This window comes from Callorhinchus milii, unplaced genomic scaffold (assembly GCF_018977255.1).
Source record: "Callorhinchus milii isolate IMCB2004 unplaced genomic scaffold, IMCB_Cmil_1.0 Scaffold6, whole genome shotgun sequence".
NCBI classification, from domain to species: domain Eukaryota; kingdom Metazoa; phylum Chordata; class Chondrichthyes; order Chimaeriformes; family Callorhinchidae; genus Callorhinchus; species Callorhinchus milii.
The window spans coordinates 6,911,096-6,935,004 of NW_024704747.1; the positions used below are offsets into that span (position 1 = coordinate 6,911,096).

The 23,909-nt window shown below is 37.8% G+C and overlaps 1 protein-coding gene across 1 annotated transcript in view; it reads left to right on the forward strand.

Annotated features, from left to right (window-relative positions):
* Positions 1-23,909, forward strand: part of LOC103180487 (low-density lipoprotein receptor-related protein 1) — a 552,054-nt gene that overhangs the window by 271,279 nt on the left and 256,866 nt on the right. The window contains exons 14-17 of the mRNA XM_042336207.1: positions 85-283; positions 12,056-12,178; positions 19,242-19,382; positions 20,153-20,278. Of these exons, the coding sequence (XP_042192141.1) occupies positions 85-283; positions 12,056-12,178; positions 19,242-19,382; positions 20,153-20,278 (589 nt within the window). The remainder of the gene's footprint in view (positions 1-84; positions 284-12,055; positions 12,179-19,241; positions 19,383-20,152; positions 20,279-23,909) is intronic.

Here is a 23,909-nt window from a genome sequence, read left to right on the forward strand (position 1 = left end):
ATTGCTGTGCATTGATTTTCCTTCCAGTTAAATAGCATTGTTCATACAATCTTATTTTGATGCACGTTTCTATAAATATTGCAGATAGTATATGGCGGAAAAGAACTTAACCATCCATTTGGATTGTCACATTACGGAAACTTTATTTTCTGGACTGAATATACAAATGGGACCATTTTTCAGTTGGATTTGGTCACACGAAATGTTTCGCTGCTCAAAAGGGAACGACCACCACTGTTTGGACTAAAGATCTATGATGTTCAGCAACAGAGACAGCAACAAGGTACTGTACATCCATAATACTGAGGCAAGATCACTTCTTCATTTAATTGGGCATGACTCCGAAAATAAATTACGTAAGGAAAAGATAAATGTTTTTTTTTGCCAATCCTAGCTTCTCATTATTTCTTGTTATGAGTTGCTTAAATAGGACAGTTAAATGAAAGAATAAAAATAACATGAATCCATCATGGTTTATAAATCCTATTAAAATGCAAAATAACACAATCGACACAGAGTAAGAAATCTCTCATGTGGTTTGCTGTAATACATGTGACAGTTTCAAGGAGTGCCTGAGCAGTCATTTCATACAGACAGCATAGTCGAAGCAATCTTGTGGAGTCCTGTAGCTCAGTGGTTAGAGCACTCGCTTTGCAAGCGAGAGACCTGAGTTCAATTCCAGGCAGAGGGCGAAACCTTGGGCAAGTTTCCTTACTCCACACAGAGCCTAATAATAATCCCTCCAAAACCAAAAACAATAATAAATTGGCCATTTTCAATCTACGACTGTTTGTGGGGCATTGCTGTGCGCAATTGGCTGCCGCGTTCGCCCACAAATATACAGTCAATTCAGTGTGTTCTGTGAAGCGCTTTGGGACGTTCTCCCGACGTGAAAAGCACTATATAAAATGCAAGGATTATTATTATTATTATTAATCTGAATAGTTTTGCGTACACATGCACACCCATTAGCTTTATTTAACATTTATCCTGTGACCTTATCTACAGTTTCAACAATGACTTCCTAGATATTGTTGCAATTTGAAAGTAGCAGCTTAGTGCAGCAATATACTAAGATAACTATTCCTGGGGAGAAATAGTATCAAAGACTGTGAGGCGAAACTAAATTATGTTAATTGACGACAATAATCCTGATTAACACATGGGTTGGAAAAGGTGGCTTGCTGATAATGAACAAACTTGCTGATACTGAAACAGGATATCTTCCCTTCATTCACCAACACCTTTTCAATGGAAGTGTCCTGTAACCATACGCCCCATGGATTGGATTTCTCGTTTTCAAGTTAGTAAAGACACTCTCCAAATAACCTAGACTCTACAATCCATGATTTTCAAGACTACAGTTAAGAGTCCTGGAGTTGCATTATGGAGATGTAGTTTAATAATCATAATCCTTGCATTTGTTATAGCACCTTATCACATCTTTGAGACGTCTCAAAGCCCTTCACAATATACTGTAAAGTGAATTGACTGTGTACTTTGTGGGCAAAACATGGCACAGAAGGAGGCCATTCAGCCCATTGTGCCTGCGCCAGCTTTTTGAAAGAGCTATCCAACTAGTCCCATTCCCCTGCTCTTACCTCACAGCCCTGCAAATGTTTCCTTTTTAAGTACCTATTCAATTCCCTTTTGAAACTTACTTTTAAATCTGCTTCCAATTTGTGCCTATCTTTGAGGAGCATATTTACAATACTTAAATGGGTTTGTATCGTCTGTGGAAAATGGGCTTGATGGACCCAACACATTCTTTCCATGTTTTCTTTGGCTCTACCAAATGATTTAACTAAACAATCTTGTCAGAAACAATTAATGTCATTGAATTTTCTCGTCAGCTTTACAGTACTGGAAAGTTAACCCTTTGTAAAGCACTGTAGGTTTGGCTCATTTGGAAACATTCTAGCCTCAGGCATTCAGAATGACTAAGGAGATAAGAACATAAGAAATGCTAGGTGAAAAAAAGGCCAAGGTCCATTTAATTTGTCTTCCTTCCACCTTCCTGACCATCACATGCACTTACGTCCTGAGCTATCTATATACTATATCCCATAATGTTATTTCTGAAAAGAAAACTAATCTAATCTGTGTTTGAAGGAATCAATACTTCCTGTTTCAACCGTCTCCCTAGTGACCCTGTTCCACAGAGATACATTCTATTTACATGACACTGTTGAATAGAAACCATCTTAATATTCTATCTTTGATCATGCTAATTATGTAATTTTTTTACATTAAAATGTGTTGATTTTTGTCAATTGTCGTTAAATGTTGCAACTTCAGATGTTAGCACGAGGGATGGCAAGTGTGTGGTTGCTAGATGCTATGTTACCAGTGAAGTCCTGTGTCCCACTTTTCAACACAATTTCCATCTCAAGAAGCAGATCCAGAAATAGTAGAGAAGGGAGTTTCTCCCAATGTTCTGACTTTAAACTGTCCCCCAGTTTAAAAACAAAGTAATTTCTGTCATAACTATTCCTGAGATATTACTGTGTTTAAATGTATTGCCACATTTAATTATAAATGCACAGTCCCTGCACTTTACGGAAAAAAACTGACACACGTTGAGTGTTTATGATATGATACGGTGCTGTATCAAATGCAGGGATTATTATTCATTTTGTCACCTTTCAAAAAGGATAGGGAGCCAGTCTGAAACTACTAAAGTTGTTACTGCATCAATCATCTCAAAAGATACTAATCTGCTAAGAATTTTTTACACACGCGCAGTTTTTGAAGACTTTCCTGACATGAATTTATATGAGCGTTAGTATGAATATCTAACTTTCAAAGCTCTCAAAGCTAATCATTTGGGGGCAGTTACATTGCAAATCTTTTGTTCATGTACAGCTGGGTTCATGTCACATTTACCATAATGCGCAGTATAATCGTAATATAACTGTCAGTGACATTGATTTGACGTTTGTTAGGGTAGAAAACTAGCTGGAGGAATAGGTTTCACGTGGCCTCAGGTTCACACAGGATTCAGCATCTGCAACTATTGTCATGTCAAATTTTGAAAGCTGTTGGAGTTAATGCAGTCTAAAATACTTACAGAGTTTGAAGTTCTTAAGCCCAGAGAGTTCTGACAGTATAGTCAGCAGATATCTGTTTTCCCTGATTCAAGAAGAGATACAACTGCATATATTAGTTCATTTGCACAGTCTCTGAAATGCTAGCAGTCTTAACCACACTATTTATCCTGAAAGTTATACGGACTATTCTGTGATCTGAAATTTCAAATACCCATAATCTCACGACTTTAACTCCTGGAAAGAACTGCAAAAAAGCTTCCAAATTAAAACTAAATTTAAGATTTTTCTGTCATGGTTAACTGTGATATTTTTCATGCAGAGCTTGCAAAACACATATTTATTTATTTATTTATTTTCCTTGTCAGATCTAAGACAAACCTGTAATGCAAAGACTGTACTAAGATCAAGATAATTGATTTCTAAGGTAAAAAGTTGAGGATTAAACTTTTTTAGAAATTTTCAACCATAGATTTTACTTAGGTTTGCAACATTATACAAAATCGTCATGTGAGCAATGATGTATTTTCTTGCAAGCAATGTATGTAACCTGTGAGAAATGGTTGCTCCCAGGGTAGCTATTATTACAAAAATCACTTACCTTAAAAGGGATGCTGTAGCACCTTGGGATGTCTTCCCAATGTGAAAGGCGCTATATAAATGCAATGGGTTGTTTATGCTGAGACTGCTATACAAATGCTCCTGTTCACCAGGATCCCACCAGCAATTACCTAGTTGGCACTTGCCCAATTTCCCACCATTGCCTATTGGGAGGCAAATTGTACAGTCACAGACAGATTGCTGGCACATCCAAAATGGCAACAATTCTTTTAAGTGCTAGTTTATTCAAGATCAGCTCAAACCCTTCAAATACTTTGGAAATGCAGCTGCTGCTCAAAAGAAATGTTACAGTCATAGTGGAATTTCAATCTAATTCCACTGACCCTGGCAGGAGAGCAATCATAATATTATGACTGGACCTTTTTTTGTCTTCTTGTAATGTTATTATCTGATACCATGATGCATTCCCAGTGCTACAGGCAACTGTTTTTATCAAGCGAGTAACCAAGGATGCAATGAAAGACTTAGAATTCAATTTCACTGGACTTAAAACAAGAGCATCTTTGTTTTAACGTCTGGTTTGTAGGATAAACATTTAGCACAGCTGTACTGATCTTTCACTGATGAATGAATATTATAGATGCACAAGAACCCACAATTTCAAGAGCACTCGTTGAAACAAAAGCTTTTTTAATTAAGGGGAACAAAACAGTACCCGTTTTGCTTTGAACTTATACATATTTAATAACATTAAAATGAAATATTTCATTATTTAACAACTCTGCTACTTTAAACTGAAATTTAAATGCATAACCATGATTGTCATCAATCAGCCAAAGCAGGCGTACTGAAGCTTGACCTGCTCTTAAAACACTTACTTCAATGGTGCATCGCGGTTGTGAAATCAGTGCTAAAAGCAGCATGTAAATGAGATGCAAATCTAATATGTGCCACTTTGTACTGCACCTGGATCCGTTAGATGAAACTTGGGAGAAGAATAGGCACTTACTTAAGATGTAACCTTTTTCTTGTAAAGCTTTCACAGGAGAGTGGGGATTTGATGATTGGAATCCATTTCCTATATCTTTCTTAGAAAATCATAATGTTTCATATTGTTTTACACCACCACTCTTGCTGTGCTGCATGCTGTGTTCCATCCATTTATCTATCCATTGATACTGCAAGTGTGTTCATTTCTCTGAGACACGGAAAGAAATTCACCTGAAACCATTAACACCAATTATTTAGTGGCATTAAAAAAATAGAGCAAATACTGGCAACATTCGCAATTGATGACAGTGTCAGATATTGAAGTTCATAAAGAGCATTAGATAAACTGAACCCTGAAATATTTGACACAATAAAACACTGTAACAAAGAAGCAAGAATTGCAGAACAGGAATGGTGAGCAAAAGGCTGGAAATCTGGTATAAAAGGTGAACAATAGTTGACATTTAAGTACTTTGCAAAGAAAGCACTGCATACTGTGTATGGGATGGGCTAAGTAGGGAGGTAATGAAAGTCATGTGCGTCAGCTAATTTGATGGGAGACTAGATGATTATTTGGCAAATAAATCGTTTGAGGGATATAAGAGCACTGTACAATCCTATGTCACATATAGACCGTGGGAGATATTTGTGCTCCTCCAGCCAGAGGGAAGGGAGGCTTGGGTTGAATAGTGGAGATATAATAATAATAATCCTTGCATTTGATATAGCGCCTTATCACATCTTCGAGCCGTCTAAAAAGCTCTTCACAGAATATACCGCAAAGTGAACTGACTGCATATTTTGCGGGTGGAATGTGAGATGGAAGACATCTTCGCTTTTATAAATGTGAGAGTTTTTGTTGTGTTTCTTGAGAATTCAGGGAGTCTCAATTTGGAGATGATCAGTGGGAAGAGTTCACAATAAAGAACATTCTAAGTGAGCTATGAAGAAGGAGGCTTGAAAGACTAATTGCCCTTTTCTTGTTCCATTATCTTTTTTGTTGTGTTCCATTTACTTTTCACTAATTTTCATTCATTTCCATTGATTTCTTCCTACTTCCATGGATTATTTTGTAGTAAGGTCTGAGTTTATCCCATATAATATGAAATATTTTTAACACAAACAAAATGGTGTAAGTCCACAAATGGTCTTTCGACAGTTTAGAAAGAAAGATACATTAATGTTTTGGGAACACTTTTCAAATATACACAGGTGAGATTTTTTTCTTAACTCTTTTCGGGCAGAGCAAATCCATACTTCCAGTGCATTTTATCCAATGAAGCATTTGAGATCAAAAGCTGAATTGCTTAAAAACAAAATTTTAAAAATATTTTATGTATTCACCACCAATTTACTTACATTACTAATTGCTTAACGCTGTATAAGGTTACAATTTTACTGGGAACTAAGAGTACTATGATATAGTGAATGTATTTCACATTGTTGATAATAAAATAGGATTACTCTGAAGTTTTACAAGCTCTTCACTGCGATAACAAATGTTATATTCCTTCGCTATGGTTTTTGAGACATCAGCTGGATATGAATGACTGAACATGTTGCAAGCTTTAAGTCTCATTCCTCGGGCTGTCTATGACAAGCCTGATCATTCACATGTACGAACATTACAGGTTTTGATGGCGCTTCAATAGGCTTGGTCTCTCCGCATTATTTTGCAAACTTCTCATTCAACAGACAGATTAGCTTTTAGATTTATCCGAGAATATAATTCAAAATGATTTGAGATGTTGTAAAAGAATACCATTTCAAGGCAATCAGCAGACACTCCTGATGACATTTTTAATCAAATAATGCGCTTATACTCTCAGTTATCCCCTGAGCACGTAACAAAATACACAAACAGACGCACAGAAATGAGGAGGAATAAAATGACACAGATGCAATTTGTGTCAATGTATTTTATGAGAATTTTTTGTTCCCAGTGCAAACTGCTAAACAGAATTACTGGGTTCCATACTCAAAACCTAATAGCATTAAAACAATGTATTAACATTGCTTAATTTAAGTAAGAAATTCCATATTGTTGGAAATAGAATTTTAGAGCATTAAATTGGGTTTAAGGGACACACAGGAGTATTTTTGGTTTCAAATATTAAAACAAATGTTGCCAGTCTTTCTCGTCACTTGACAAAATATTGTAAGAAGTACAATGTAAGAAAATAACAGTAAAGTATAAAGTAGGAATGTGTAGTAATTTGATCGCACAGATTGTTGAACTAGATGTTTGTCGGGTTGTGTTTTTGTCCTCACCTTCCATTTATGGAAGCGATACGACTTTAATTCCATATTAGGGCAATTCACAGTCGCAAGACAGATTTATGCTATCCATTTGAATCATTCACGTTGGGACTCAATTTAGCTTTGTATATGCGTGTGGCATAATAGATATGTCAAATAGTATATTCGTTGCAAATGTTATCAGTGTGTCTCATGCGACCTCATAGGAACTCTCTGTTGATGCAATCCTCTAACAGAGCAGAGTTCTTGAGGGTTAAAATGGAAAGGCACATTGTGTTTGTTGGAAAAGATTGTGGTAGTTCATTCCAAACAGAAGAGGGTCTTTTTTTTAGGTATTCCAATGTTTAAACAGAGTATATTGAGATAGCAAAGTGATTGCTTGCAATGGGTGTACTGTGACTTTGCTTACAAAAAAGGAAAGGACATTGGTACTTAATGTGAGTAGAGAAGTGTCAAATGACAGTATTCTAATTATGATACATAACAACAACACATTACATTTGTATAGCGCTTTTCACGTCAGGAGGACGTCCCAAGGCGCTGGACAGTCAGGGACTTGAGCTGGGGATTGGAATCAGGAGGGGTGGAGACAGGGAGGGTAAACAGTTGACTTAATATAAACTTGCCTTATATAAACTTAATATACTTATCAAATTTGCCGTACTATAATTGTCAGTCAATGGGTGTAAGACAGTCAAGTGAAAACGAAACCTAATGATAACAAATTATGAGGCGAGTTATGTGCAAGCTCTCAAGTATGGAAAGTCGTAAGGAATAAAGGTTTGTGAAAGACTATATTTTCCAGAAATAGAAGACTCAAGCTGTGAACTGACATGCTGGAACTTATTGTACAGTAATCACAAATAAAGTCTCAGAAAATAATATGAAGTGCCTTGCTCTCAAAGCACTGGCAAAAGGTTGCTTACCAACCTTTTTTTCTGGATACCTGTCACAGAGGAAAAAATTAACTCTCCATTCTACCACCACCATACCTATTGGAAAAAATATACATTTGCTCTTCATTCTTGTTTCAGATAATTTAGTATAATTGGGGCTGAATCCTCTAATATTCAGATCTGAATCCGATAATTAATCATTATTTAAATACATAAATTTATTTCCTTTATTATTAATTTTACGACTGCAACAACAGGAATCTCACCTCTGAGTTATAAGGTTGTGGTTCAAGCACCACATCAGGGACTTCAAGTTCATAGTCTAGGCTGACACTTCAATGCAGTGCAGGAGGGAGTGCTGCATTGGTGGAGATGCTATCCTTCGGAGTAACATTTAAACTGAGGTCCAATCTGCCTGAGCAGGTGGATGTTAACGGTCCCATTGTAATGTTCAAAAAGATGTTGACCTCAGACTGTAGTTGTGATTCTACAATAGTCTTCAGCATTCCAGGGCTAGAGAGGGGAATGCTTGGCAGAGCTCACACTCCAATAATAATAATAATAATCCTTGCATTTGGAATAGCATCTTTCACATCGGAAGGATGTCCCAAGGTATTTACTGTAAAGTGGAGTGACTGTATTTGTGGGTGAATGCGGCAGCCAATTTGTGCACATCAACTTCCCCACAAACAGCCATGAAGTGAATAATCAATTTTATTTGAGGGACTGTTCTCCTGATGACTGTTGACCCATCAGGAGAAACTCCTTCCTTTTTTCGAATAGTGCCATGGGATCTCAAACACCTGAACAAGCAGACCGGACCTTGGTTTAAAGTCTCATCCGAAGTACGGGACTGCTATCCTGGTTGCTATCCTGCTTGAGGGAGTGCCTGTGGAGGCATCAGAATGAGGACAGCATCAGGATGAGACTTGGCTTTAACGTTTGTCGATCTTCCCAACTCTTCCCTCCACAAGCAGCAGATCATCCAGAATTCTGCAGCTTGTGTCCTCTCCCGCACAGGCTCCGTGACCCCATCATCCCCACCCTCACCCTACTCCACTGGTTTCCCATAACCTAGAGGACAGAATTCGAAATCCTCATCCTCACCTTCAAGGCCCTGCACGTTCTTGCTCCTTCCTACCTCTGTGACATGCTAACGCCATATGAACCTGTCTGCTCCCTTCATTCAGCAAGCTCCGGCCTGCTCAATGGCCCCCGCCAGCCCGCCCCACCATCGGAGGTTGCGCCTTCAGCCTCTCTGCCCCCACTGTTTGGAACTCCATCTGCTAGCTCCTTCGCCTCGCTCTCTCCCTTGCCTCCTTCAAAGCACGTCTCATTTGGCCGCCCTCTTACACCTGCCCCACCTGGTCTCCAACACCTCACCCCATCAATCCCAAACCCTCTGGTCGGATCCAACTCCCGACGTGAAGGCGCCAAAAAAATTTAATTTGTCTGTGGTTATTGTTGTCCATTGTCTCATAGTGACCAGCATTCATTGTCTAGGTTAGTGATGATGACCAACCTTTTTAGTCGGCCAACAACATAAGTTTTCTTGATTGAATATTTCTTGATTTCTGGCAGAAATCAAGAAATATTCAAAAAAGAAAACCCTAGAATCAGACTTCCGATTGAACACGGACTGACCTAGACAAAATGTTCGGGGAACTGCATCTTGACGGCACACAGGCTGTGGTTTGCCCAGCGCTAGTCTGGACACCTACATGCGGAATGGTTACTTGGTGCAAAGTAACAGAGAGAATTCCACAGCAGAAACAGACCGCTTTCATTCAAGAAGAAGGCAACAATTGGTGTCAAAAAATATATCTATATAATTCAGAGGATAATTATTTCCTATTAACTTAAATCATATGTTAGTCATTATTTTGCTTGTATACATTTCTCTGGTTCTCTCTCGGTATCCCACCCAGCCACTAACCCCCCCACCCCACCACCACCACCACCCCCCAACAAACATTTGTGAATTTGCTTCCCATCAAAGCAGTATTGCTTTTAAAAAAAAGGTTTTGTTAAAAAAATAGGCAAAGGTGCTAGACTAATAACAGCCCATGCTGAGGAGCTTTGAAGAACCATGGATCATGTTAGACTAACTAACCTGCATTGAGATGTTTGCCGAACGAGATTTATTCTGTTGCTTTGCGGATTAAGCAGTTTTACTTTACATAACAACCTGAGCTGCTCGTTATCCATTTAGCTGATCTCTGCAGACAAGAGCTCCCTCCATTTAAAATAACACTGAAGCCATAAGAAAGCGAAAGCAGACTATGCTTACAAAAATAGGTTTTATAAAAAAAAACTGCCCTTGTTGCCAGGGGCAATGTATTGACTAAGTAATCAAGTAGCAATTTACTTTAAACACACTGAAAATTCATCAATGCTGCAATGCAACCAAGCATTCGTATGAGCGATATCAGTAATGACCCATATAAATGTTTGGGCTGCACACTTGCACGCACAGAAAATCCAATGGTTTATAAATCATCGTCAGAGTCTAATGATCATTTAACAACGAAGTTAATTTTTTAAAAAAAAATCTATCCTGCTGGAGTTCAAGTGGAGGTGCCACAGCTTACATTTTAAGCACGATGGCTGACAGCTCTATACTGTAAGGTTCATTGCATTTCACTGTTGACGTGTTTTGATGGCTAAAAATGAGTTGTTACATGGGTCAATATGATGCCCATAGCAACAATTTACTGTTCTATAGCACTCCTGGCTGATCTCGCTTGAGTAACATTGATTTCACTCTCTTCAGTCACTCGTGGACAGAAACTCCGAAGCACAAAGTAATACTCTGATTACTCATCTTCAGAAACAGGACCTTCCAGAGCAATGATTGTTAAAAAGTCTTTGTTCTCAAAAGTCAGGAAAAACTCCAGATGTAAGTGAGGTGAAGGGATGTCAAGCGGTTAATTGGAACCTAGCGCTGAATGAAAATCAGTTCATAGATTTCCCTAACCTTAGAAGCCCTAAATATTTATTTTAAATGTCACCTGATAAATGCTGTACTATAGATTTCTAAGCACATTACAGTGCTGCTAAAATGAAGCTGGAATTCACCTCCTATGAATTTCATTCAATAAAAATATTTTGATAAATTATACCAATTATATATAGTTCACAAGTCTCATTTGCATTAATGATGTGTTTCTGTTACTGAAAAACATATTTACCCTTGAATTAACCATACAATTGTTCACCCTTGAATGTCAATGCTCAACTCTTGACACACATTCATTAGTCCACGCAAAACACAAAAGGTTGCAAATAATGTGCCTGCGTTTAGATGAATGCCTTAAGACTGAATGTGTTTTACTGCAACCTTTACAAATAATTGTTTCAGTCAAGAAACTGCAATGTGGGTTTTAGTTGTCTCTGTCGTGATGAGGCTCTACATCAAATATAATACCTTATCCCATCGTTGAGACGTCTCAAAGTGCTTCACAGAATATATTATAAAGTGGATTGACTGTGTATTTTGTTGGTGAAACTCAACTATTAAAGATTATTATTGAAGTGGTTTCTTAAGTAGTATAAAGGTATAGCATTTGTTGCCTCATCAAAATGGTCAAACCAGTCTAACTCCTTCTTTGTACGCATTGTCACTAATTGCTATTATTAAAGCCCTTTTTGGTGGTGTATTTTTCTTCTGCACATATTTACTTAAGTAAAATGAAGCTTCTGAAGCTAAAGTGAGAAGTAATTCTGAAAAGCTGCTTTGAATCTTATTTTTCTGATATCAAAGTGTGGTTTTGCTAAATACTGGCCTATTTAAAACTTTGTTGATCACATTTTTTTCCAACCTTTGATGTTGCATTTATAATCCTGAAATCAAGACTGAGTAGCAGTTTTTATATTTAATGGTTGAATAATACTTCAGAGCTTTTTTAGAAGAAATATAATGATATGTGTAATAAGACCCATCATTATTTTCTTTGAAAGCCTGATGGTATTAAAGAAAACTTCTGAATCTGTACTGAAGTTCTGTACTGTCTAACTTTTGAAAATGTCTAAAATTTTTTGTTACATACTAACATAAGGAAACTATACTGGATGCTTTTTTTACTCTGAGGATATAATTGATAAAGTCATTGCAATCTAAAGAGGCCCGGAAGGTGCCATTATGTTAGCAACTAACACATATGTTAGCTGATTAATTGGAAAGAAAATGTTGTATTATTGGGGCTATCCATCAATCACAACTAATTTAATGTAATTTAGACCTACTTGCATTTTGTTCTTTTCAATTGTGATTTTTCTAATTTTGAATAATTTCCCTTTCAGGTGAAAATCCATGTCGAGGCCACACTGGTGGTTGTAGCAGTTTATGCTTGCTAATCCCTGGAGGCAGAGTATGTGCCTGTGCTGATGGTCAATATTTGGATGAGGATGGCGTCACCTGCAAATGTAAGTTCTCCAGTGAATTTAACTTTCCATTTCTTCTCATTCCAGTTGTCGTATGGCTTATTATTTCGAGCCATTTTTCTTATCATACTTTATTTCTGCTTTATTGTGTGTTTTGAATACCAATCGTTCTTTCTTAAAGGTGTAATAATAATAATATTCTTTACACACGATATAGCACAGTTCGTGTTGGGAGGACATCTCAAAGCACTTCAGGATATACTATAAAGTGGAATGATTGTATATTTTACTGAGGGAATTGTTGACCCTGCCAGCAGGAAAAATGCCCTTCTCTTATTAAAGACTGCTATTGGATCTTTAACATAGACCAATGTTTCCCAAAGGAGGACAACCACTGGTTCTTGAGAACTTCTGGACAGTCTATACCAAAGTTATCATTAGATTGAGTGACCTAATTGTCTCCTTTACTAACTATTGGCCACATTTTAAGATGAAACCAGACTTGAGAGAACTTCAGCAGTCACTATGTTGTTCACTGCAATGGGTCAATGCTATATTCTATTTACTTTAAATACAACTATTAATTTATACACTTTTAGGTTTTCAGAACTAAGATAACCAAGCTCACAAAGATAGGTGCTCCTCCAATAATTTATTTTTATTTAAACAAACCTGTATATAGGAACGCGCTTGTACAGAAAGGTATATTTAACGATCCGGGAAACAGTGTAATTATGTTCTTCTGTCCTCTGGAGGCTGTTTCAACTTTAGGCTAGATGGTGACCAATACTTATATCCCCTTAATAAGATATTTCTGATCTTGTGCTCCACCTTTCTCCTTCAATCCATCATCGCTTTCCAATCACGTGAGAATTTTCATTATCTATCTATACACTTCTCTTACAAGTGGCTACAGTAAACTCACATAAGTTGTATCAGTAGGGACCACAACGTTTGTTGTGACTTATGCAAAGTATGAGTTCCAGACTAATTTGGATAAATTGTATAAAATCTAATTTGATCAATAATCTACACTGCGCATGCCAATGTCAATCCAGCCAGTAAGTGCGCAGGCATCAATGGGTCAGACCATTTCCTGCGATTCAATGCAGCCGGTAAGTGTGGTAGTGGCGCGCTACGAGTTAGAAGATGATTTGTTTTATAAAATATGACCAGTACAACAACAGCAAAATTACATTTGCTGAGCGCCTTTCACATCGGGAGGACGTCCCAAAGCCCTGAGAACTTTGATTTCAGTACAAAGAAATCTAAGTGTTTTTGGGTAGGAAATTGAATTGGACTTGTGTGCATGTATGACTTAGGCGATTATACGATTTATAATGAGAAGACTTATGCGAGTTTTGCTGCATTTTTATCAAATTAACATTAACCCATGCTGCACTTTACTTAAGAGAACAAAGCCGTCTTCAACAACTCACATTGGTTCCCCTTCCTGCTACTACATTCGGTTTCTCAGAGTTTGAAACAACGACGACACAACAACTTGCACCTATATAGCACCCTCCATGTAAGGTAGTGTCTCAGAGGATGACAGTGCACTCCCTTACTTCCACTTCCGCATACCAAAGCCCCTAGTCACACATCTCTTTTCTACATATTTTCTACATATCTACACAAGGACATTAGATAAAGGAAAAACAGACACTATTCGTTTCTATCAACGTTACAAAGGTACTCAGCAGAATTCCACTTTAAAAGGTACAGCAGTACATTTGTTAAATAACTTCCTTTATAAGCAAAATGCATAACAGCATATTAACCACCTTACAAAATCTAATAGTCTATAAAGTTTAAGTGATTACAAATATATGTTTCATAAGATAGCAAAGCTTAGCAATGGTATCTATTTATACTAATAAAGACAAAATGTCTGTTTGTCTGTGTATCCGACAATCATCCGATTGACGTAGAGACATGATTTATAACTCATCAGATAGGTCTTGCATCTGGCAGTGTCGTTTGCATATTTTTGGGGGATCTCCTATCGTTGATCAGTTATATTAAAAAAATGCTTTAATTAAGCACCAAGATTTGAGGCATTCATCGTATTCTGCAACTACGTAGCGACAGAAGAAAGCACACACTGTTCAGAGAGATACATCTATATTCTGCAACAAATGAATGGCACTTTTTTCTGGGTGTCATGCGAGCTCGATTCCTCACATGTGGGACAGACGGAGAGAGAGTGTGTGTGTGAGAGAGAGAGAGAGAGAGAGATAGTGAAGGAGACTGAGAGAGACAGGGAGAGACTGAGAGAGAATATATTATAAAGTGTAGTGACTGTGTGTTTTGTGGGAGAGACTGTGAAACACTAAAAGAATAACAGACTGAGAGAGAGAGAGAGAGACTGAGAGAGGAGAGAGACTAAGACTGAGAGAATGAGATAGATAGAATGAGAGAAACAGAGAGAGAGACACTGAGAGGGAGAGAGAGAAAGAGACTGAGATAGACTGAGAGAGAGAGAGATTGAGAGACAGAGAGATAGACAGAGGGAGACTGAGAGAGACTGTGATGGAAAATATCCCACAGGCGTCCTCCCAGCTGAATATAGATAAAGACGAAATGTCTGTCTGTGTGTCAATCTATATCCCTTGGTTGCAAGCGAAGCTGCAATGGGTACAGCTAGTATATATATATATATATTCCCATGAAGCATCAATTTATGCCAAGAACAACTCACCCAGGATGCTTCAGTGTGGAACATCTCTCTTGCTTTTGCATTATTAATGGAATAATTAATATTAATAATAATGATAAGAATAATAATCTTTGCATTTGATATAGCGCCTTATCATGTCTTCGAGATTCACAGGATATACTGTGAAGTGAATTGACTATATTTTGTGGGCAAAATGGGATTAATGGCAAGAATTGAACCTCTTTCCATTACCCCTTTCATTTCACTATGGAGTTTCATTTCATAGTTGGAATATAATGTGACTAGTGGGGGAATTGGCACAAAATATCTGCTCCCCTATTGAGTCTAACAAATATATCTAAAGTAATAGGGAAGGCAAAGAAAGTCTGAGAGTCACGGATAAGTGTCCAGATCTCTTTCCTTTGTCCATTTACCATGTTGGGAAATTCAGCAGATTGTACTTTCCTTTAAGCTTGGAGGGAAATGACTCACAGATGTCTGCTATTTCTGCCCTCAGTATTGTTTTACCAATGCTGAGCTCAAATAGGACGTGCAAAGTACAAACGTTTGGAAATAAATAATTCCCAAAGTTGAAAAGCTAGCCTGGAACTATTCTTGAGGGGCCTTGTTGGGAACTTACAAGATTCTTCACATTCCCACGTATGTTTAATGACCACTGCTGAGACATGAGGCTATGGCTAGAGCAGGTTCTCTAACTAGTCTCTATCCAATGCTATGACGGTCTAGCTGTCTTTTGCAACTTCCTGACTGAGGCAAAACAGTTGGGAATGATTCAGAGAATACTGTAAAAATAAGACCTTGTGAACACACACAAGGATTGATGCTTATCTGTTTTGGCAGTCAGTCAGTCCCAACTGAATAATGTGTCACAATGTTTTAATTCATTCATAAATAATGTTTAGCATACTTGAATGAGATTTCGATGTTGGATACTCGATGGTTTAGCAGATTCCGAGATTGTGACTCTATTCCATGCAAGAACTCTACTGACGAGAGTTCTCTGATCCCAGTGCCTTGGCTCGTCCTCCTGATGTGAAAGGCGCTGCACAAATGTAATTTTGTGTTGTATCTGCAGGTCTAAAGATTCTCTGTGCCCGCCAGTGAACAAACCTGCCAAGTTAAATACCTGACTTGCCTTTCTAAGCCCTGATCTCTGTGCCACAGAACCCAAAGCAGATAATGTAAAAGAAATCCCACTGGAGAAATGTTGAACAAATTGAGGCAAGACCAAGTCACACAGGATAGATATAGTTACCGACAAGGTACCTTGGCCTCTCCACTGCCCCCGACCTAGCAGTCAACATTTATTTGCAACTATGATAACAATTGGTACAGAGGAGAAATTCTGTAATAAATATCGAAAGGTATTCCATTGCCAAAGCTAATGAAATGCATGTTAACTTTAAGCATCAGAACCCATTAGAATTGCTAACCACTCAGTGGCAGAAAGTATCTTGCTGGAGTCGATCATTTTTCCATGCAGGATTCTTTCATTGTTGCTTTTCAAGCTGTGAGCAATAGTTTGTAAATCTGGATTTCACTGCCATTTTAGATATCTGTCAAAGTTAATAACAACAACAAAATGACATTTGTAAAGCGCCTTTCACGTCAGGAGGACGTCCCAAGGCGCTGGGAACAAGGTGGGGGGGGGGGGGGGCAAGGTTAGGGTGAGGGAGGCCAGAGAGGTAGGAAGGCAGCTAAGTATATTTATCTTGCCCTTTTTCTCCCCTCTTCCTTTCCTGAAAGCGAGGCCTCTTTACCGGGATACTATTTCACACGAGTGCTATCGAAACGTAGAAATGTACAGCACAGAAGAAGGACCTTTGGCCCAACATGTTTGTTGGTTCCCTAAACCTTTCAGTCCCATTTACCTTCCCTTTCCCCATACATCTGTAGCTCCTTTATCTACAACAACAACACCAACTTGCATTTAAATAGCGCCCTTCATCTAGCTGGCCTACTTTCAGATACTTTCAGACTGTTTGCTGCATCCAAACACACACACATATTTACCAGGAAAGGGGAGGTGGTGGGGGAGGAGGGGGGTTCAAATAATAAAATAATAATAATAATAATTTGGTCACTCAATCCATGATTGTTTGTTGAATAACACTGTACGCAATTGGCTGCTGCATTTTGCCAACAAAATATACAGTCAATTAACTTTACAGTGTATTCTGTGAAGCGGTTGGAGATGTCTTGAAGACATGATAAGGTGCTATATTAAATGCAAGGATTATTATTATTAATATTGTTGGAGAGCATTCAGGAGTTGGAACGCTGCCTATTCGTTTGCCACTGAGACCAAAACCTGAGATCAATTGCACCAAAGCACCTGAGGCTATGATTGGCTAATTTAGCACTCACTAGTATAAGTTTCAAGGTGTGATGGACAGCATGTACATGTTTCCCTGATGTTCTAAGTACTCCACAAAAGAATCTTTTTTTCCAAACAACAAGTTTGTTGATCAGCGGCTTGAACCTCTGAAAGTGAAATGACTGACCATGGCCAAGTGAACTGAACTGCGATACTAACCAATACTTATTACAGTTGTCTGTATACCAGGGTTATCCGCAGACATATAATTCTCAACCTTTTGAATTGAAACACCCAAGTAAAAGCATCTAAAATTCATTGCTCAGACTTCATTATACGAAAAACCTGTAACAACTTACCAGAGATGACTACAGATAAAACTACAACCAGAGCTACTCATAAAGTTCTCCGAAATATATCTAATATTACAGACATTAGTTTTTTTTTCATTTTGTGGCAAATGAGTATTGCTACCATTTCAGAAAATTACATTTGACTATGATTTTCTTGCAGCAAAAAAACCAACATTCATTTCCCATGAATGTTTTTTCTGCTGTCGGCGCTGGGATTTTTTTTTGAATGATATAACCTTATGTAATCATTGCTCTGTTAAAACTGCCCCAAGCCAGGACCTGTAATCCAATATAATTATATTGCACTAGAGAACCTTAAAGATCATGCGTGTCCTCTGATGTCAAACACATACATCAAGTGAACTATCAATTGCAAAAGCAAAACTTAAAATAATATTTGGACTCCATTGAACTCTTTATGAACTGAAACCTACATCTGTATTACCAGATGCAAAATGGTGCCTTTCATGTTACCTGTTTAAAGTCTATCCATTACAGGGGTGCTGAGGACAAGGTCAAGTCTTAGCAATGCAGAAGTAGTGAGGGCAATGCTGTAATCTGAACGGCACAGTGAGAAGCTTTAAAGTTGCTGCGTTAATCGTTTTGTCTAGACCATGGGACTTCATTCGAATCGTGTTTTCCAGACAGTCATTGTGTGTTTCTGTTACTGTGTAATGATAGAGAAACAGTTATCCAGCAGAGCTGCAACATATAATTTCACTGCTCTGGAAATTATGATTCCAGCACTGCTTAAAATTGAAATCACAAGCTGTCAATAAATCACCCACCAGTCTGCAGTTTCAGTCTCTTTTTCACTAACTCCCTCATCATTTTTCACCTCCAATTTTCTCTCCACCACTCTTAAAGCAATTTGACTCCTTTCCCCTTCTACTGGAGGATGACTTTGCAGACATTGAGACACTGAGTTTCAGCAGAATCAGTGCTTTGATTTTGTTCTCTACCCTGGGGTGAAATGTTCAAGAGAAGCCTGAATCAGATTGCAAGAATAATCTTTGACCAGTTATAGTACCAGGGTTGCTGTGGAGCCAATAATGCTCAACTTCTATACATTTTGATTAAATGGAAATAATTCAAATGCTAATCGCACAATAGCAGCTTTTTATTTGTTATTATACTAATTTACTTAGTTATGATTAAGAGAATAAAAAGTAAAATGATCTACATTATTATAGTGTTCATTTCTACATGTTCTCCATTAAGACTTGACTTTCCTCTTATTTATTACCAATGCATCATGTACATTTTCTTCTATTTTGGAGAGAGTTGGCACACATTTCTAGCTATCCACACAAAATTTGTTTCGAGACTTGTCCAGTGAATGGAGAAATAATTATGTATGTATTTCTAAGGAGACTGCAGAATCATTCTTTGGTTCATAACTGCCGGGGTGGGTGAGAGATGAAAATTGCACATCTCCCTTAGGAGGTTTGCCCTACGATTTAATTATTATAGAATCTGTAAGTTTGAAGAAGTGGTGAAATGGAACTGTCAGTTTGGTCAGGGAGAATGATGTCTTCCTCAATGAGATAAGCCCAATTGGTAGTGATTTCTGAAGATTTAAATTCCTGTAAAGTGCATAGGCTTACTAAAGGTTTAGGCTTAACCTAGATTTAGATATTATTATATCTGTTATTGTACGTATAGAGCAAACATTTAATGTACTAATAGTTGTTGCATTTTACAAAATGATGTTTGCGTATTATTATAATGTTTATTGCGGCATCTTTTTCCTAGTAAAGCCAGGCCTTCCCTCTGCTCAGCACTGCCATTTTGAAGAATTTGCATGTAAAAACGGAAGATGCATTCAAGAACGCTGGAAATGTGATGGAGAAAATGACTGTTTTGATGGAAGTGATGAAGATCAAGACATCTGCTGTAGGTTTTCAATCCCACCACTTCAAACTACTTGAGATGTATAAATCTAAACGAAGCGGAAGATCAATTATATTTGAATGTATTATATGGCTCCTTAATTTCTTACTCTATGCTTTTTGTTTCTTTTATACGATAAGGTGAAATGAAGAAATTAATTCCAGTTTTAAATTGATGCGTAGTGAATTTATTCAAACAAGATTTTTAAAAAAAAAATAATTTTAAGTCAAATTGTCAGGCAAGACATTCTGATGATTTGTGAATGTCTGAAAACTGGTAGCTTAATCAGTCCTTTGAGCACAATGATCCATTGATGTACTGCAGAGCTATTCCTATCCATCTAAAATACTTTTAAATTTATTGTCATAATAGCTTTGTTTTATAAATTTCCTTTTGTCAATTTGCCTTTAGCAAATATAATGCCAGTACTTTGATAACCAACAGGGAGTAATCTAAAAGCAATGAAATTCTGCTTAATAGTTAGGGAAACATTTAACAAATAAATCACAGTCAAATGTAGCTTTAAAGTTGGTGCTATAAAACCTGAACATTTAACCATATACCCTACTGCCATTGACAGGATAAAAATTATGAGACAATATTCAGGATAGAAATAGCTATTCCTTAGAAACAGCTACTTAGAGAATTTAAAACAACGTGTGCCATCCATTTATCTATTTATCCCAGATTCATATTAGTATTCTAAATGACTTCAATTATCATATTATTTGCATTTTTGGCTTTAACTGTTTAACATTATTCTTTTTGTCTAGATAACAGCACTTGCCCTGTTAATCACTTCCGATGCCAAAATAATCGTTGCATCCCAAAGAGGTGGCTGTGCGATGGAGCAAACGACTGTGGTAACCATGAGGATGAGTCGAATGAAACTTGTTCAGGTAATTTCTGTAGCTGATTATTGTAGTCTGTAAGGGTCTAATTTACAATAGCTCTCAGAGGAATTCCTGAATGAAGAGTCCAATATGGTTCATTCCGGCACCCAGGAATCTCATGACAAAATCCTCTGCTTTACAGCCCGTAGTTTGTGTTGTGTTATATTATTTGCGTTGTTATCTTAATTTCTAAATTTACTGAGGACAACATGAAAGTAAGTATTTTTCAACCTTTGAGCCTTCAATTCAAAACTATTTTTAATCATTTCTCGTGGAAAGTGCTTTTTCAAAGATCAAAATTTTTGTTGCTTTTATTACTATTTGTGAGAGGATTCCATTGTTATCGTTGAACTGAATAATGGTGCTTTAATTTCAGTGCTATTGTTCTTCTGTCATTTTTGTCTGATTTTGGTTTAGCTTTCCAGTAAAACACATTACAGGGACACAGATGCATCCAATATTGCACTCTACCTATAAATAGTGGTCTACTCATGAATATTTGTCTTACAAGCCAGAAATTACCTATGTGAGAAGTCTAGCAGCTTGGCGTGTGGCGTTTCACAACAGGGACTGTGAGAAGCTTCTCTCTTTCGCTGCTATGTTTGTAGAGTTGTTGCTGTTAGTAACTACTTGGGCTCAAGTAAGCTACCAGTACTCATGTGTCTTCTTACCTTAAGAACATATTGACAAAAGCTAGAATCTAAGAAAACATTAATACAATAATAATAGGAATCCTTGCATTTGATACAGCGCCTTGTCACATATTCTAGACATCTCAAAATGCTTCACAGGATACACTGTAAAGTATAGTGACTGTGTGTTGCTTTTGCTCTCTAAGGATACCACGATTTGTCTGATAGTTAATCAGCTCAATTCTATAAATCAATTGTCCAATAAAGGTTAGAAATATAATAGTTGATTTAATTATATCATCAATACAGACAATGAATTTGAGTACCTGCAAAGGGCTATAAATTGCGTTAGATCTTTATCTTAGCTATAAAATGTTCGAATGCAAGAAGCATCTGTAGAATGCAGCACAGATGGCCTAGAATAAAATCTGCTTGACTACTGACTCCATTTGTCATAATTTCTTGCCACAATTCATGGCTTTTTTTGTGACTGTACAATATTACCTATTATTAGAAACCATTGTGGTGCATAACAAAAAGATTTCTGAAGCTGATGAACATTGCACTTGGTAATTGTAACAATTAATTCAGCATAATGCTCACATAAACAATTAACATAATTCTAAATGGCAAAAGTAGCTACTATAACTTTAAAAGATCAAAAAATAATTCATTTTCAAGTACCTTCCTGTTTGTATTCTGTATTTGAAATTGATTGGAATTAGAAATTAAACCTTCAGTAATCTTTCCTGCTGTCAGCGGCTTATTATTTTGCATTTTCAGATCTCTACTATAAGAAATTCAACCCGTTAATGTCATTCCCAGCCAATTAAAATACTGATGAATAGGTCTGTTGGATGAAAAGGCATGCCTGTGAAATCCTTCTTGACCATTTCTGGCCTTAGTCAATGAAGATTTTTACATCATAGTGATCCAAGTAGCACAAGAGCAGTCATTCCCCCTCTCACACTTCTTCCGCTAAAGTGCTAGCTGAAGTATGTCCCACTCATTGAATTGTTATCTAAAAATCTGCACAAAATCCTATCTGCACCAAGCCTGTAAAACATATTATTTAAAACAGTTTGTTTCAATATTCCTTTGGTTCCAATATTCCCCTTTTTCTTGAGAGCAATAAGGTTTCTCGGCCTCATTGATATCCCAAAAATGCCAGCAGTTTCTAAGCAAAAAAAANGCAGGCGAACTTACAGTTAAAAATATTGCATAACAACAACAAAATTACATTTCTAAAGAGCTTTTCACATCACGAGGACGTCCCAAGGTGTTGAACAGTCAGGGATCAGGATCCGAGTGTGGGGGTTGCAGGGTTAGGATGAGGGAGGGCAAAGAGGTATGAAGATGGCTGAAGGTATGGTCGAAACGAGGGTCTTGAGTCATGCCTTGAAGGAGGCAAGGGACGGAGCGAGGCAAAAGGATTTTGGGATGGAGTTCTAGAGGGTGGGGCAGAGAGGCTGAAAGCCCAGCCGCCGATGGTAGGGCACTTCGGGCAGGAGACCTGGAACAGGCCGGAGCCTGCTTTGCAGAGGGAGCAGACAGGTTGATAGGGAGTCAGCAGGTCAGAGATGTAGGAAGGGGCGAGGCCGTGGAGGGCCTTGAAAGTGAGGCCGACGATTTTGAATTCTGTGCGGGAGAGGTATGAGCTATAGAGTTCTGGATGATCTGCAGCTTGTGGAGGGAAGTGTTGGGGAGGCCAACAAAGAGGAAGTTTCCGGAGTTGATCGTTCAGGTGAATAATGCATGTATGAGGATTTTGGCGTCCTGAGGGGTGCGTCAGTGACGGAGTAGGACAATGTTGCAGTGGTGGGGGAAGGCAGAGCGGGACATGGCACGGATACGGGTGAGAAAGGACAGTTGAGGGTCAAACAAGATGCCCAGGTTCCTGAGTGGCTTGGTGAGGTGGAGTGTGCATCCGCGGAAGCTGATGCCGCCGGTGCCTGAGGTACAATTTAATGTGAAATCTCGATTTGCTGAATGTATCTACTACCATAACCTTCTTCACTTCACTTAAATATTAGTGAAATGGTGTAAGTGGTTCCTACAACTGTTATACATGACTGTTTGCAATGAACTGGTATGTGTGCTCTTCAGAACAGGAGTTATTGGTATTGTTATCTGTTTCATTGGAGTGTGTTATGGCACAGATTCGTTGGATGTTCATACAGTATTGTGCAGGTTCTTCTATTAACCGTCAGCATATTATGGGCATTTCTACAGCAGGAATTGATTTGAATCAGCTAGTATGTGTCAAGCAAACGAACAGTGTTCTGTTCATTGCTGGTAACATTATTAATGCTAGGTGAGAGCTGTCTATCTATTTGCTCATTAAAAGCTGGGAATGTTAGAAATGCACCGCAGATCGATCAACATCTAAAATAAAAGGTTAATATTTATTTATTACATCTTATTTGTTCCATTAACTGTATTCAAGTCAATTCTACTACTGAAGTTTTCAACTTCCACAGTTCAGCTCAGTACGTTTCAAGTCAGCAGCAAGCCATGGACTGCTAAACATCTTACATGTTGCATGCTGCTAGTTTCAGAATAACTGCAGGCACTGCTGCAGCAACAGTTCCGTCAATTATAACACTTTCTTCACCACTGACCATGGGATGGCTGGGGAACTTGCAAGGCATGTTTTCCAAATTTCAATCTCACAGTTGACACAAAGTCAGTGCTTGAATAGGCAGCTGAAGTGGGCAACTGGTTGGAATGAACTTTAACATCATCTATATCAGCCTTGGTGGTGTACTGATATATTGGGTAGGTAAATGTCCACTATATCTAAGGAAGTACATCTCAGTGCCTTCCCACATCTGACTTCCAAATTGCCAGATTTTATTTTCTATATGTATAACATTATATAATATGTAGATTCCTGTAGCTCAGTGGTTAGAGCACTCACTTTGCAAGTGAGAGACCTGAGTTCAATTCCAGGCAGAGGGCGAAACCTTGGGCAAGTTTCCTTACTCCACACGCCTAATAATAAT